The sequence below is a fragment of the Onychostruthus taczanowskii genome, unplaced genomic scaffold (assembly GCF_017590055.1).
Source record: "Onychostruthus taczanowskii isolate IOZ18803 unplaced genomic scaffold, ASM1759005v1 scaffold27, whole genome shotgun sequence".
NCBI classification, from domain to species: Eukaryota; Metazoa; Chordata; class Aves; order Passeriformes; family Passeridae; genus Onychostruthus; species Onychostruthus taczanowskii.
This window is the reverse complement of record NW_024500017.1, coordinates 943,158-958,391: the sequence shown is the minus strand read 5'-3', so window position 1 is coordinate 958,391 and position 15,234 is coordinate 943,158. Positions and strand designations below refer to the sequence as shown.

Here is a 15,234-nt window from a genome sequence, read left to right as displayed (position 1 = left end):
TTTTAACTAATTACATTCAAATACTTTTACATATATTAGCCTCAGTTTCTCTCTCATTTTTTACATCAGTTTTGATTGTTAAATTCTGTTGTGAAGACTAAGAGACTACAGTATGGAATTCTATAGTCTTCGTTATGTTTTCTTCTTTCATACTGCTTTTCAGCATTATGATGTTACACTGTCTCACCCTCTGTATTTTTTTTAGTGTCTTTTTATTTCTTATGTATTTCTGCTTTTCCAAGTAGCAACTAAAACATACATTTTTTTTTATCAGACTGTCTTTTACACCACTTATAACCACTACAAGAAATCATTACAACTGAAAATCTCATAATTGGACTACAAAGAATGAATGGAATGATATTGTGTTACATAAGACTAGGAAAAAGACCATCCAATTATTTAATATACATGGATTTTTGGGCTAGTATACTGTTCATTTTCTTCACAGTAGCTAGTAGGACCTCGATTTTTGCTGGTTTGATAATACCAGCGGGTTTTCATTACTGCTGAGCAGTCTTTACACAGAATCAAAGCCTTTGGTGCTCCTCATGCCATCCCACCAGTGAACAGCCTGGAGAGGCACCAGAAGCTGGGAGGCAGCACAGCTGGGACAGCTGATCCCAAATGTCCAAAGGGACATTCCGTACCTTATGGCATCACGTTCAGCAGTAATAGAGATGAAAGGTTGGCCTGGGGCCACTCATGAGTAACTAGCAAGGTATTGGTTGCTTGAAGGTGAACAAATGTTTTCATCAGCATTACTTGTCTTTTTGTGGGTTACATTCCTCTTTTATTTTCCTTTTCTTTACAATTTCCACTTTCACCCTTTCAATTCTCTCACTCCCCCACAAGGGGAGATGAACAAGCAGGACTGTGTGGTATTTAGTTTACAGCTGGGGTTAGACCACAATAATATATTAAATTTTATAAACATAAATCATGTCACTAAATAATTTTTTCTGAACCTACTTATTTAGATAAATTGAATACTAGGTATCTTAGACTAGATTTTGATAAAGTGACCCATTAGATAAAAAGTTAGTGTCCCATTACCAGTTCTTCAAAGCATTTTTTTCTCTCCTTTTCCAGACTGCATGCACAGTTGTTCTTATCTTTGATTGTATTTGTAGCTATGTAATCAAATTTATCTCCATGACATAAAGCCATATTGTGCCATTCATTTTTAAGCAGGGGTCCCCATTGATTCAATTGAGAACTGCTGCTTAAAAATGGATGGTGCAACATGGCATTTAAATCTGCAAATACAATTAAATTATATTAGATGTTAGCTGTAGGAGCTAGAAAGTAGTTGATCTGAAAGCAAGAGTAGGAATGAAAAACTTCAAGCTGCATTCGAAAAAACCTTGATAGCAAAAATATTAATTTTTAAAGAAAATTCAGATATTTGGAATTGATTCTCAAGCTTAGATAGTCCATTCTTAGCTTTTTTCTTACTCAACTTTCACCTTGTGCATTCTTTCTTTTGGTTAAACTGCAAATACCTGATGAAAAACCTAGGAGCAATAAGCACATGACTGGGACTTTTAACACTGTATTGTTTAGCTGGAGGCACAGAAAATTTGACTTTATAGCAGTAGTTAGGCATAGATTACAAGAACCTATTGTTCTGCTGCGATTTTCCCTCTGTAGTTTTCAACTACATTTCTTTTACAGCTACTGAAATTTGAGAAAAGATGTCCCTCTGATGGTAATGCATTTTATATTGCATTCTCTATTTACTAATGCACTGCCATAATGAGGTAGAATGTAGTTCTTTGACAAAGGTAAATGAATACTAATGATCAAGGTGGGTAATCTTCCAGATAAAATGCTTGCCAATTTACATACAGAATGGGTGATACTCTTATTGTTTTTGTGATAGGGTTTGTTGAGGGCTACAGGGGATGCTATTCTACAAGGCAAGATAACATTAGGTTCAGCACACACAGGAATTTTTGCCATTAATGCTAAAAATGTTTCAAGGAAATAGTGAGCAATGCATCAACACACTGATCTTTATCACATTCTTAACATAGTCAAGTCCTTTGCTCTCCCACTAGTGCTACATTGCTGACCCTGTAAAGCAGGACAAGGACAGCATACTGCATAACATTTTGGTGAATAAACTAGAATAAGCTAGAGCATAAATAAATACATAAGGGAATACAGCATTTCAGATTCTAAGCAAACATTATTAAAAAATAATGAAATACCATTGGAGAATTACATTAAAAAATACATACATTCTCCTGAAGGGTTTTTTTGGTTGTTTTTTTTTTTTTTTTTTGGTTGGTTGGTTGGATTATTTTATTCTGCAGGATGTTTTACATTCCCAGGGGAATGGTTCTCAGCATTTTTTGCATATTTTGTTTGTTTGTTTTAACAAATTATATTTGTGAGTGTGAGGGGTTATCTAGGTTTTTATTATAGGTAGACATTTTAGTGCAGAGCACAATAATTAGATGAGTTGATTTTCACAACTTTTAAGTCTTTGACTTTCTATTCATAAGGAAACAAAATAAATTCTTGCACTATAAAGCTGAAACAAAGACAGTAAGACCTACTTAGCTGAATTAAGCATAAATGAAAGTCAATAGATAGCATGGTACTAGTGGAACTTTTACATCTATCCAAACAACTCAATGTTCTCTGTTCTCTGGAGGCAAAAAGACATGTTTGCGTCAAGGTAATGCTTTCAATTCACTGAAGCTATGGTTTCATGTCCATCTTTGATTTCTGAGCATTAATGTTTAGTGCTGGTCAGGGTAAAATTTCTTCTTGAAACTTTTTGGCATTTTAAATTAAACATTTCTTAAAATGCAAAGAAGGAAATACAGTCAGTGAGCTCTCTAAGTTTACTAAAATACCAAGCAAATCTCTTCCTCCTCCCTGACACATTCAGAAATGTCTTGGAGAACTGTCCAGCTGCTATAAGAGTTAAATTTTTCCCTACCTAATGATTTACAAAATTTAACATTTTCTCAGCTTGTAAAGGTCAACTGAATGTTTATGTCTTGAACCAACTTCTCTATATACTAGTTGTTTTTGAAATCCAGGAATGTGAATTCTTGTGAAGATAAGAGTCATTACAGAAACAGTTGGAAAATAAGGGACATAATAAGGGAAAAGTAAACTCAGAAAGGGCTGAGTGAAAAAAAACCAGAGTGAGAAGACCAAGGAAAGAAATTCAAGGAAAAAAAAATACTTAACACAGGTATTAAGTTCTTACTGCTGATTATACTCTCACCATATGTTGCATATGCCGGTCATGTCTAACTCCAGTCTGTACTGAGTACATTGTAGCAAAGGCTGCAGACAACTCTTGTTGAAAGACCTTGTACCTAAAAGACCCTCACTGGAAATCCTGCTTCAGACTCGTAGTGTGTCTCTTCTCCCCTTGTGTGAACGGATACAAGCCAGCTTCTCTTGTGTGAACATATATATCCCCATTTAAATCCAGTGCAGATGTATGTTACTTTCATGGAACTCAGTGTGTGGGAAAAATGTTTAGATGTTTCATACAAAGTATCATATAAACATTTTAATTATCAGCTGTGAAAGAAAATGGCATTATCTTCACCTTTTAGAGACTTGGAGGTTATCTTAACCATAGTTCAGTATTAATGAGAACTCTCCGATTTTTGAAGATGCTAGACATTTTTTTTCTTTATTTGCAAAAATTTCTGTTTAATGACTTCTAGATATCTATAAGCACTTTTCAATAAATATATTGACTTTTTCAATAAAATTAGTGACTTTTTTATCAGCTGTCATAATACTATCTTGCAAGTATCATGACATATTTTGTCTAGATCTGTACATAGTTAAGTACATTTTGCTCTGATTTAAGCATACTAGTGTAAGGACCATTTTACAATTAAGATAAAGCCTTTACTAATTTCATAACCTGTAAGAATAGAAATGAAACAGGGTATATAAAAATCTTTATTTTTCTTTATAAGTAAAGGTCCACTATATGCTGAGGACCATATTTAGCTCTTTATTTTAAGTACTGCTTTTGTGTACAAAGGCTTCAATTTCATTAATGGTGAAATTATGTTCCTTTTGTGTCAATGCTATTGACTTTAGTGGAATTGTAGTTTTACCCTAAATTTGCACATTATTTCTGCTGATTAAGAAGGTGTAATAATGATGTGAACGCTAGTGTGGGACACAGGTATTGGATTGTAGCTTAATTGTTCAATTCACAAACAGTAAAGAAGGAAATGGAGTTAAGGATAAATTTTTTGGCAATCTTATTTCTCTTATTTTAATGATTTTGTTGCTTATATTCTTCCATATTCTCTTCTGTTTAATCAAAAATCTGGAATAGAAAATCTTGAGTACTTACAAGCTCGTAAGCAGATCTGGTTTCATCACAAATATTTGCCACATTTATGTAGTGAAGGTTTTTTACTTTGTGTTTTTCCAGTAACTCATGGCAAATAAGTCTCTGCAAATGAGGCTCAGCCAAGACACTTACTGCTTCTTGGAAAAAGTCCCAGTAGTTCCATTATCTAAAAATGTTCTCACAAAAGATCATGAATTTCTGATATTTCACGTAGTGGCGGATTGAGGGAAGGCACTGAGATTACTCTTTTAGCCACAGAGGGCAATATTCCATGTACATCTGGGAGTCAGTGCTTACTCTGTGTGTCAGGGCGTGTGCCCATCCTCTGACCTGAGCCTCACCAAGAGCTCATCCTGGTCTGGGGCCTGATGGATTTGCTTAGCTCCAGTATATCTGGAGCATGTGTGTGCTTTGCCACATCTGCCACATGCATACACATCTGCACAAGCAAAAGTCACGACCCTTCTGTTGACATATTTCAAATACCGTGACTTTCACAGCAATCCATTAAATAATTTCCAAAATGTGTATGGAAACTGGAGCAATAGGTGCCATCTGCTCCTGTTTCAGGTACTCAGCCTGCCAAACTCTGAAGTTACACCATACTGAAAGGAGTCCATGCTAATGCAAATTGCATAAACCTGTTCTCAAAGTGCTGGGGTATTAACTTGCTACATTTTAAAGATGGGTTCTTTTCATGGTACACTCCACCAAACATTTTGTGTGAATTAAGTAAAAGTAGTATTAAAATATGTAATTTGTAGCGACACTAATAAATGTCTTGAATTTAGTATGACAAGTACTGAGATAAAGTCTTCTGGAATAGCAGTAAGAAAACCATCTTTTTCTTATTTAATGCAATTCATGAAGTATTACTAGTTTGAGAGAATGCCACAAAAAGAACCCCAAATGTGTTTAGCAAATGAAACATTGAGTACTACTTAATTTATAAATTCATATCTTAACAGGAAATAAATTTATTAAATAGATAAGTTAACACTAAACTCATTAAAATGTTTTATAGTCCAAAAGAGAAAAATTATTGTAAAGAGATGCCATAGTCTTTAAAATAGATTAGGGTTAAATCTAAATTAAAACCCTAAATTACGAAGTCTCTGTGACAAGCAGGTAATAGACATAGGAAACCACTAACATTGAATAATGTTTCATATATATGAACCTGTATATCTGATGAAAAAAAAAGAACACTGTTTCTTGCTTGACATTTTTGAATAATGCCAAATACTAAGTTTTGTTATATGCCTTAGAAAAATGCATTGTTGTGGTAAAAAGCATTCGTATCTATCTTCCATTTGATCAAGTATTATGGCTGTGGTAGCATAAACATGATGTTTCTGTTATAAAGAAAAGTATGTGCTCATAACTTTTCATGTATAAAGTTATAAATAATTGAGATATAAGTAAGTGGTACATCATGTTCAGTCAAGAAAACCTGACTTTCTTGTATCAGTAGTTGTAGACATTATTTTGCATAATGAGTGTATTGGTATGAGTGTGCAGAAGGGCTGGATAATCTATGCTCTTAACATGATGCTCAAAAGCATCATAGGAATGAATAATAGTTTTGTATGCTGTAAATAATAGCATACTGCATATAAACCACATCATTACTTATATTAAGAAGGTTTATAAATTTTAAAGAAAAAAAAATTGATCTGGAAAACTGCAGAGTGCCATCAATTCTCATATGATATATGAGAAAACTGTACATACATGGTATGTTACAGGATGTACAAATTTAATCCAGTGTAGAAGTGTAACAAAATTTCCCATAATATCATATTCCAACATACAACAAATGCACCTGCCCGGGGACTCTGCATCACTCTGCTTTGTAACACAATTTAAACTGATTTTTTAATGATATTACATTTTTTAAAACAAATTATCTTCACTTTCTAGCACCCTGTGGAAGCCGATCAACAGGTTCTGAAGGGACTGTTTTATCACCAAACTACCCCAAGAATTATAGTGTTGGTCACAACTGTATTTACTCTATCACTGTTCCTAAGGAATTTGGTAAGTAGGTCTGGTCTCATTAATTTCTTTTTGTTGCTTGGATACTTTCAACAATTCTGGATTATTTTTGTATGGTTGCTTTTACATAAAATTATTAATGTGATTAAGCTGTTTTAAGCTGATACTTCTATTAACACTTTTAAAATTTTATAGTGCATTGTTTTCTCAAAACACTTATGTTGGCCTTTATCTTTTGAAATTAGTGTTCAATATTTTGTCTCACTGTGATTACTAGCATGTAACTTAGAATACTACTGTGATGCTAACCAAATATATTAGTGATACCACTTCAGGTTTCTTTTCACCCAGGGTCAGGTGCCTACGATCTAGAAAGGGAAGCATAGCTCCAGTAAATCCATGTAAGCAGGGGAAGCAAGAGGCATAGTCTTTATTGTCAAGTGAAATTAGAGCAGCAGGTGTCTGCTGGGGTTTTGTAGATTCTCTGATCCTCCATGAAAACTCCACTTCCATACTAACATTTTTTCTGTTGATTAGACAAATATTTTAATTGTGTCTTCTGTCCCATACAAAGCCAGTTTACCTCCCTGGATTTATGAATTCTATCTCACTTTATTATTAATTGTCTGTGATACCAGCTGATGGGTATTTTGTTCACTTTCCCTTCTTGGTAAGCATTATGCCGCATACTGAGTATCATTTAAGCTTTAAATATCCATGCTGTAGCTTTATGCTTGGATAAGCAGGACTTCATTATGACCCCTAGCTCACATTTCAATTTGTCAAAAAACAGGTGCCTGGGGATGGGGATAGGTATTTCTTAACCTTCCTTCATGTTGATTCTGCAAACATCTTAGCGAAATTAAAGACAGTGCTTCAGCTGCTGTGTGTCCATCTGCCATACTCATGATATCTGAGCTCCCTTAATATCCAATTAGCTTGTTCTTGAGTATGGTGTAGAGGTGCATAGACTACTACAAAATAAATAGATTTTTTAAAGTATTGTCCCCTAAGTCCTGCCAATTTCTCCTTATTCCAAAATAAGTTTGGTTTATTTCTAGCTATTATAAGCATGGAATTTTGACACAGCTAATCATTTTTAGATAAACTGTAAAGTTTATATCCTCCCATTTTCATCAAATCTCAAGTTACTCAATATCATTATAGTGGTACTTTTTGAAATGGATGTCAACATGTAAAGCTTTAAAATTACTACAATAATGGATTCAAAATGTGTAGTTTTGTGATTTCCAGAAATAAAGCCAGATTTCCCAAAACGGCACATGGAAATGAGGGAAAATCCCACTGCTCTGCATAGTTATTTGGATTAATTTGAGAAATACTCGTTTTCTTACAAACTAATCATGATAGTAACAGTATTAAGGAATTCTGTTTAAGTGTTTCACAGTGATTAGATAAAAAATGCTGATGCAAAAAAAAAGGTTTAAATATGCTTAACCTTAGCATATAAAGATTCATTGACATATTGTGGAATATAAATATTATAGAATACCTAAACTTTTTGTCTGTCCTACCTTGGGATAGACCTTTCCTTTTTTTTTTTTTTGTATTTAAATAGTGTATTTTGACAATTAGTTCAGGGACCTGTAGAATGTATGATGGGTGATACTTGATGCACTTTTGTGAATGCAGAAGACAAAAGTCTGTTGAAAGAGAAAGGTAAAAAAGGTATCTGGTAGTAACCACTCAAAATGAGAATGACATGACACATAGAAACAAGTGCCAAAACAGATATTTCCATTTTAGCTGGTTTTTTCCAACGACACTCATACAGAATAGGAAGCAGAATTCCTTATACCCAGAAGCTCACATTTTAAAATCTGAATCTTTCTTTGAATTGTACACTGGTGTTCAATTTTTTTTTGTCAGTTATTAATATAGATTTTTTCATGATCTGGGCTTATTCTGTAATCTGTATTTACTAAAATTATTCCAGTAAAAACCATTAAGAAAGACAAAGTGATTTTGACAATTGATTTAAATGAAGTTTTTTACATTCAATATAATTATTTGTCTCAGTCTGAAATGTTATGAGTAATGAGTATGAATAATGAATATGTTTTATCTAATAGCTTTTACTTCTCACTCATCAAAATATATTTAAGTACAGTTTCAGAGGAGAATAGCCATAAAATTGCAATGCTGAGGTCTTTCAGATCAATTTTAGTAAGTAGAATGTTTGTTCCTGTAACTCTGTTGTTTTGAGTCCTGATAGAAGATATTGCATTAAGAGTCTTCACTTGCAATTCTTGGTATGTAGGGATCACTCACTGACAAATGGTCACAAAATCTCTGACTTTTGTGGAAAAATACACCAGATTTCATATTTAATTCACTTGGTAATGTGCATCACATCATGTAGATTTGACAGAGATTACTCACAACAAAAAAGAGTCAAAATAACCTTTTTGAGAATGAAGGGGTGTGGGAAACCAAGACTCCTGTGCAACTAACCAATATGATGGAGCAGAAGCCGTTTATTGTTTACATTATGCACTTATTTTTAGATTCTACAACTACTGCACACGCTGATCACGCTTTTCTTGATTGGTGCCGCTATCCTGTCCATGTGTTCCGCACGCGCTCTTCAGAGCATGTGACTGGTTACGGTCCAGGCGCCTGACAGCACTCTGTTATCAAGTTCTTTCGGTCTTGATATTCTGTGTCTCAGCCTCTTCTTTCTTACTTTAGAGCAGTTTATGTCTTTGTAACCTTGATGCATTCCAGACGGCTCTGATGAGAAGAACTACATGCGGTATGGCTGGCATACAATGTAGTCTAAGTTGTTCAGGTGTGTTGCTACAAAGGGGTACTCCAGCAAAGCTGCTGACATATGATAATTTAATTTTCCTAAAGAAAACAGCAACAAATCTGTCATCTTCTCTGTGGCTCCAGCTTTCAATGTGAAATACAGCAATCAAATATCTGCTGAATGGAAACTCTTCAAGAACTGTTTTGGCATCCAATACAGTATATGAGAACTTAAAACAAAGAGCAGTTAGTAGGGAAAAAAAAAAAAAAAGAAAACCTGGTCAATAGAGACAAACACCCACAAACAATGTAATAACATATTCAGTGTGTAGAAGGGAACTCATTGGCCTGGATTAGTTTTTGATGGACTGAAAAGAAAACCTATTTCATCTGCAGCTTTTTGGGTTCTCAAGTCAAAAATTCTGTGGAAAAGTCATTTCAATGTGGACTTTTTCCCAGTGTTTCATTATTCTGTCATGCAGAATCACAGTTGCAATATTTCATACCATGACAGGTTTAAGCTACAAGATAAATGATTCACAAAAGCACACAGTGTGCCACAGGCAAAATCTTCTGTAAACATGGAAGACTCAGCTTCTTATCTGACAGTCGCCCACTGATATTTTAAAGTGGTGTAATGATTGTTAATTGTTCAATCCTGAAATACAGCTTTGGTTTCAATTAAAATGCAGATGTTTGAGATTTTATTTATTTTATCTAATGGACATGACCTAATTTGTATGCTCTGCTCTGTATAATGGTGTCACCTATACTTCTTTTTAAATTAATATTTTAAACAGTAAAATAGATTTTATATCAGCTGGCCTCAGCAAATGGCTTTCCTTTCTGTTAGAGCAAAAAGATAGATTGAACATACACGGTAAAGTATTTAAGTGTGGCTTTGAGCTGTGCTATCACAAAATAAATATATTTTCTTAGTTACCATCAAAATTTATGAAATTTAAAGCAGAACTATATTTTCCTACCTAGAAGCTAATACATTAATTGGGAAAATGTCTAGTTTCCATGGAAACATTTGCTTTACATCTGCAAGAATATATAATTTAAAATGTGCAAGAATTTTATTGATAGGAATGATATTTTGGGACAAGACTTCCCAAAATACGGGAAGTGAAGGTAGATCCAGTTTGCTTACGGTAAACAGGGAAATTTAATTCCAATATTCTCTTCAATTCCCAAATAACTGGCTGTGAAGGTAGATCCAGTTTGCTTACGGTAAACAGGGAAATTTAATTCCAATATTCTCTTCAATTCCCAAATAACTGGCTGACTTATATTCACAGACACATTTATACCATGTTCAGCTTTTGCTTAAATTTTTGCTTTAAATTTCTAGGAGATAGACCTGAGTTATTCCATATTAGCTACACAGGAAAGAAAGAAGTAGAACCAAAGAGCTGAATTTTGGGATTATTGTTGTTATTATTAATAGTGTCCTTGAAAGAATAATTTTTTACCAATTACTGGAAGGTAAACCTACAGATTTTATTCTGCCAGTGAAAATACACACTGATCAAACAATGGTGTCAACATATGTTTTCTGTTAGACAGCTCACTGCATCAACAACTGTTAGACCCCTTAACAGTCATGTCACAATAAAGTGATTTCGGTACTGTTTGAGGTGATTACAAACTCAGATTACATTTGGAAAGAAAAAAATAGGCAAGGACAGATCACAAGGAGCAGAATGTGCCAAATGACACCCTCACATCAAGAGCGAATGTGAACCAAAATCGTTTTAATGATAATACTTAGCTGGATTACAGTGAAACATCTGTACATCTACAGACATAGATCTACAGTAAAAACATTTCAGTAACTTGAATCCATCATCACTGCTGTGTACATCTTAATATAATTTAAGAAATGTGGCAGATGCATATAGACTGTCATTTTTTAAATGTGGAGGGTTTAACTTTCCATCTTAAGTAAAAATGGATGGAAATGTCTGGCTAAATAGCTACCATCAATATTTTTAACCATAAATGAAACAGTTATCGAATTAAGCAGTACTTTGCTGAAAGGGAGAGAGAAATGAAAGAATATGATTTAAAATATCAAAATGCTGCCATACGCAGGAACCTGATTCTGCTCCTACTCTCTTTTATACAAGCAAACACTTCAAAGCTGTGCGATTGCACTGTTCAAACAATGATTACTTGTCAACAAGATGGAGCAAAGCCACAAAGACTGCTCCAAAAGCTTGAGTGCCCAACTGTATAAAGGTTCAAAACACTAATTTCAGAAGAAAGAGACATCCAGCTTGCACCTTATATTTTATAAAAAGCAAGTCAGCTCACCTTTCCTTCCCAAAAAGAAAATCACTCCAACTCAAAATGACTTCCAAGAAAAAGGGACCATTTATTTATTTACGCCTTTTTATGTAAGCATAAAACTATTTTTAAAAGAAAAAAGTAATCTATATTTTTGTATTCACAAAATTTTTGCATAAAAACATAAAAACTGACTATCACAGGGCGCTTCATATAAAACCTAAAAAATATTTTAAAAACATGTATCACTTAATCCAGAAATTTAATGAAATCAAATTTAGTTGAGAAAATCAGTTTTCTGGTTTGTTTTCTCAGCTTTCTAAAGTATAGAGTGATCATCATGGAATACTGAGGGTGTACATACAAATATTTATTGTGAACAATAGGAGGAAGTACCTGCTGTATAAGTAATACCAATAGTTGATAGAAAATCCACACCTCATCCATTTTTCTTGGTATTTTTTTAACTCTGTTGCCATGTTGTTATTTCTCTTAGCACCATTCTGTTATTGCAATATTTTCAAAGGATTTTGTACTAGTTAGATTATAATGATTCTTAGTAAATTCTTGAAACCAAACTGCAAGATCTCAGCTTTAAAAAAATTATGGCAGTTCTTTTCTTCAATTTTCTCCAGTCAGCTAATTAAGCTTCATTCAAAAGTACATTAGCAGGAGTTTCATCTGTGATAGACTTTAGAAACCCTGGCCAGAACTGAGAAATCATTGTGCAGAGGATATCAGGCAGACACAGAAGTACTTTTCATCCCAGAGATAGAAAGCTTAATAAAGGTAACATTTATATGTAATATTTAATTACAATTGCTGAAGTAATTCTTTTTAATGAATGAATGAATGAAAATGAGTGTTTCAGTATGGAAACATTCACAACATTGGTGCAAATGCTGCTTTATGTTAATTTAGCCCATTGCCAGAATATTGTTTGAATTTGAAAATTCTCTGAGTGGACTTAACATGATAGGTATAGGACTTTTCATTTGACATGTTTTCAAATTTAATTTTGAGAGTTAATGAAGAGAACTGAAGAGGGTTAAGCATGGAGCCAGGTTTCCTTGGGCCAGAAAAATATGTAGATTGTGTTCATTGTGCTTGAAACAAATTAATTCACCCTCCTACCACAATAGAAATTGAATATTCTCAATGTTCAATGTGCATTGAATGACTATGAATTTATTTTCCACTATTATTTTGATTAAATATGATAAACTGATATTTTTTCTGAAATTTACAATGAATAAAATTAACCATACAAGGACATGGTTAATTTCTTCCTTAAAGTAAGAAGATTGTATAGCTATATAATGAATACAATAAAAATTGGTAGAATCTGACTCACTGTATTCTGCACAATTTGGCAAGAAAAGAATTTACTGGTGTTGAGCCAGAAATAAAAAGCTTAGAAGTCTATCTTCTATATACTAAATGGACATGAAAATCTTAATTAAAAAAAAAAGTGTTCATCCATAAATGTAAATTCTGGACTTTTGGAGTTAGATACAGTGAAAGGATTTGTGTTTTAATTGGTATAATCCAAGTGGGGATGATCTAAATCTCTGAATGTCTTGAACTGCTACCCTTAAACACTGCAGATTTATGTGTACATAGATTTTAGGCTTGCAGGCAAAGCAAATAAATGTATATACATGTAATTGAATCCTATGCTGGAATACATTTCCTCTTGTTTTAGTTATACACCTAATTAAATAGATATCTAATCTAAGCGATTCAGATCCTTGCTCTAATCAACAAATAGAGATACATATTCCTATGGTGCAATTCAACCATCTAAACCATCTATCTGCAATTTTTGAATGAACATAATTTATTTGTAATTTAAAATAAACAGCACAGCCTTATTTTGTCATATTTGTTCTGGCAGCTACGAAGGGTTAAATGAATTAGAGAACATTGCATCTGTAATCTCAATCTGCAGTCACATTGCACACACATAACTTCATGTTTTTTATCTTATGCGTATGTAGTAAGGCTGGCAATTTCTGATATGTTTCAGTGAGTAATCATTTAGTGCCTTTGGATTGGTTGATTCAAATTCAAGCTGTTCTTAATGATTCCTCACCCTCAAATGTTTTAAACCTAATGGTGGAGGTGAACAAAATGTCTAATAATGTCTTATTATTAAGTGTATATTTGACAATAATATCTCTCCTTCATAGAATGTTGTTGGACACAAGAAGAATTTCTGTTGATGGACTGCATTATGTTAGTTTTTCTGCAGGTACAGGAAGCCATGCCCTGTAGCCTGTCTTCAGAATTAATACCTAATGGATTTATGTTTCCATCCGAAAAAGGAAAATGAAAGGCACGATTGATTATATGCTGGAAATAATTTTAGTTGAGATTTTGGGAGGGAGTTTAGTGAGTATTAAGTATTCTCTTCTCCAGAATATACAATATATGTACCTAAAAGTGCTATTTAAAATATGAATATTTTCATAATGTGGTATAGAAATAGTTATAGTACAAGAATTTAAGTTAAATATACAAAATGTGAAATTATTTATTTATTAATGTAAGAATTATTTCCTTTTGAAGAATATTTTTGCTACTTTTAACAAGGTTGTGCCAAATATTTTTATTTTTCATTGTATTTCAAACACAGAACAATACTACTGACTACTTTTATTTAAATAGGAATAGTCCAGTGGCAAAATATTGTCTTATCAAATATACCTGAGAGATAGTGAATATGTTTTTTATCAAAATTTCAAGTAGACATGGATTACTGTGCTACAGGCTTTCCATAGAATAGCTGGAGCTTACAGTCTAAGATTTTTTTTTTGAAGAAGAGAGGTAAGCATTAGTTGTATAACTATTAACTTCTGGTTTGCTTTACTAATTCAAGGACAAGATTGTGTCATTGAGATGCTAACAATATAAATTACAGAAGTACCAGAAGGTCATTTTGCATCACTTTCCACTTAACTATGAATCTCCTAGGTTCTGAGAGGAAGAACTAGATGGTTTTATGTACCAAACTCACAGCTGGGGAGTACTTCATTCATTGGTTCAGTGCTTAATATGCTTGCCAAGTGAGCAGATGCCAATAAAAAAGTCACCATAGGGTGACATTTAAAGGACCTCAAACTATTCAATGTATTTTTGAAATGAAATTTAAAGAATTTAGTTGCTTCATATGATCTAAAGTCACTTTTTTCAGTGCTGTTTTTAGATTTTTTCAATAAATATGATTAGCTTTGGCTCAAATATTAATGATGTATTTGAATATAATAATGACCAATTAAATACAGACGACAAAATAGCTTAAGCTATTGAGTTTGACTATAAACATATGGCACCAGTAGAGCTGCCTTTTTAATGCCCTGAACCCAATGACGAATAAGACCACATCTGTGGTCTTCAAAGAAATTCACAGTTCCTCAATAAGTAAAATAATTTGACTGTAATGTGATTGAATTAATGAAAGATTTCTAAAGACTTTTTCTTGGGTTTTTTTTTTGTTTTTTTTTGTTTTTTTTTTTTTTTTAATTTTCTAAGCAGTATGACTCCAGCTGCTCCAAATATTTAATCATCAAATCTTGTTCACAGAAAAGGCTGTTATTAAAATAGCTGAAATTAGTCTGGGTTTCTGGTTATTCCAAATATTGGAGGAAAGACTACATTACAATCATTGCTTAAAGCTTTTCAACACATGTTACTGTCCCAAGGAGGAAACTGAATGGTGACATACATTCTGAACAGCTCTGTTTTCTGTTTGTTTTACTTCTTAGGACAAGATTTCAGTACTTTGGAAGGACAATAGAAAAATCTTGAATCTC

General features: G+C 33.2%; 1 protein-coding gene across 3 annotated transcripts in view; it reads left to right on the top strand.

Annotated features, from left to right (window-relative positions):
• Positions 1-15,234, top strand: part of CSMD3 (CUB and Sushi multiple domains 3) — a 577,908-nt gene that overhangs the window by 434,220 nt on the left and 128,454 nt on the right. For all 3 annotated transcript variants that reach the window (XM_041407558.1, XM_041407557.1, XM_041407556.1), the window contains one exon: positions 6,278-6,394. In XM_041407558.1, the coding sequence (XP_041263492.1) occupies positions 6,278-6,394 (117 nt within the window). The remainder of the gene's footprint in view (positions 1-6,277; positions 6,395-15,234) is intronic.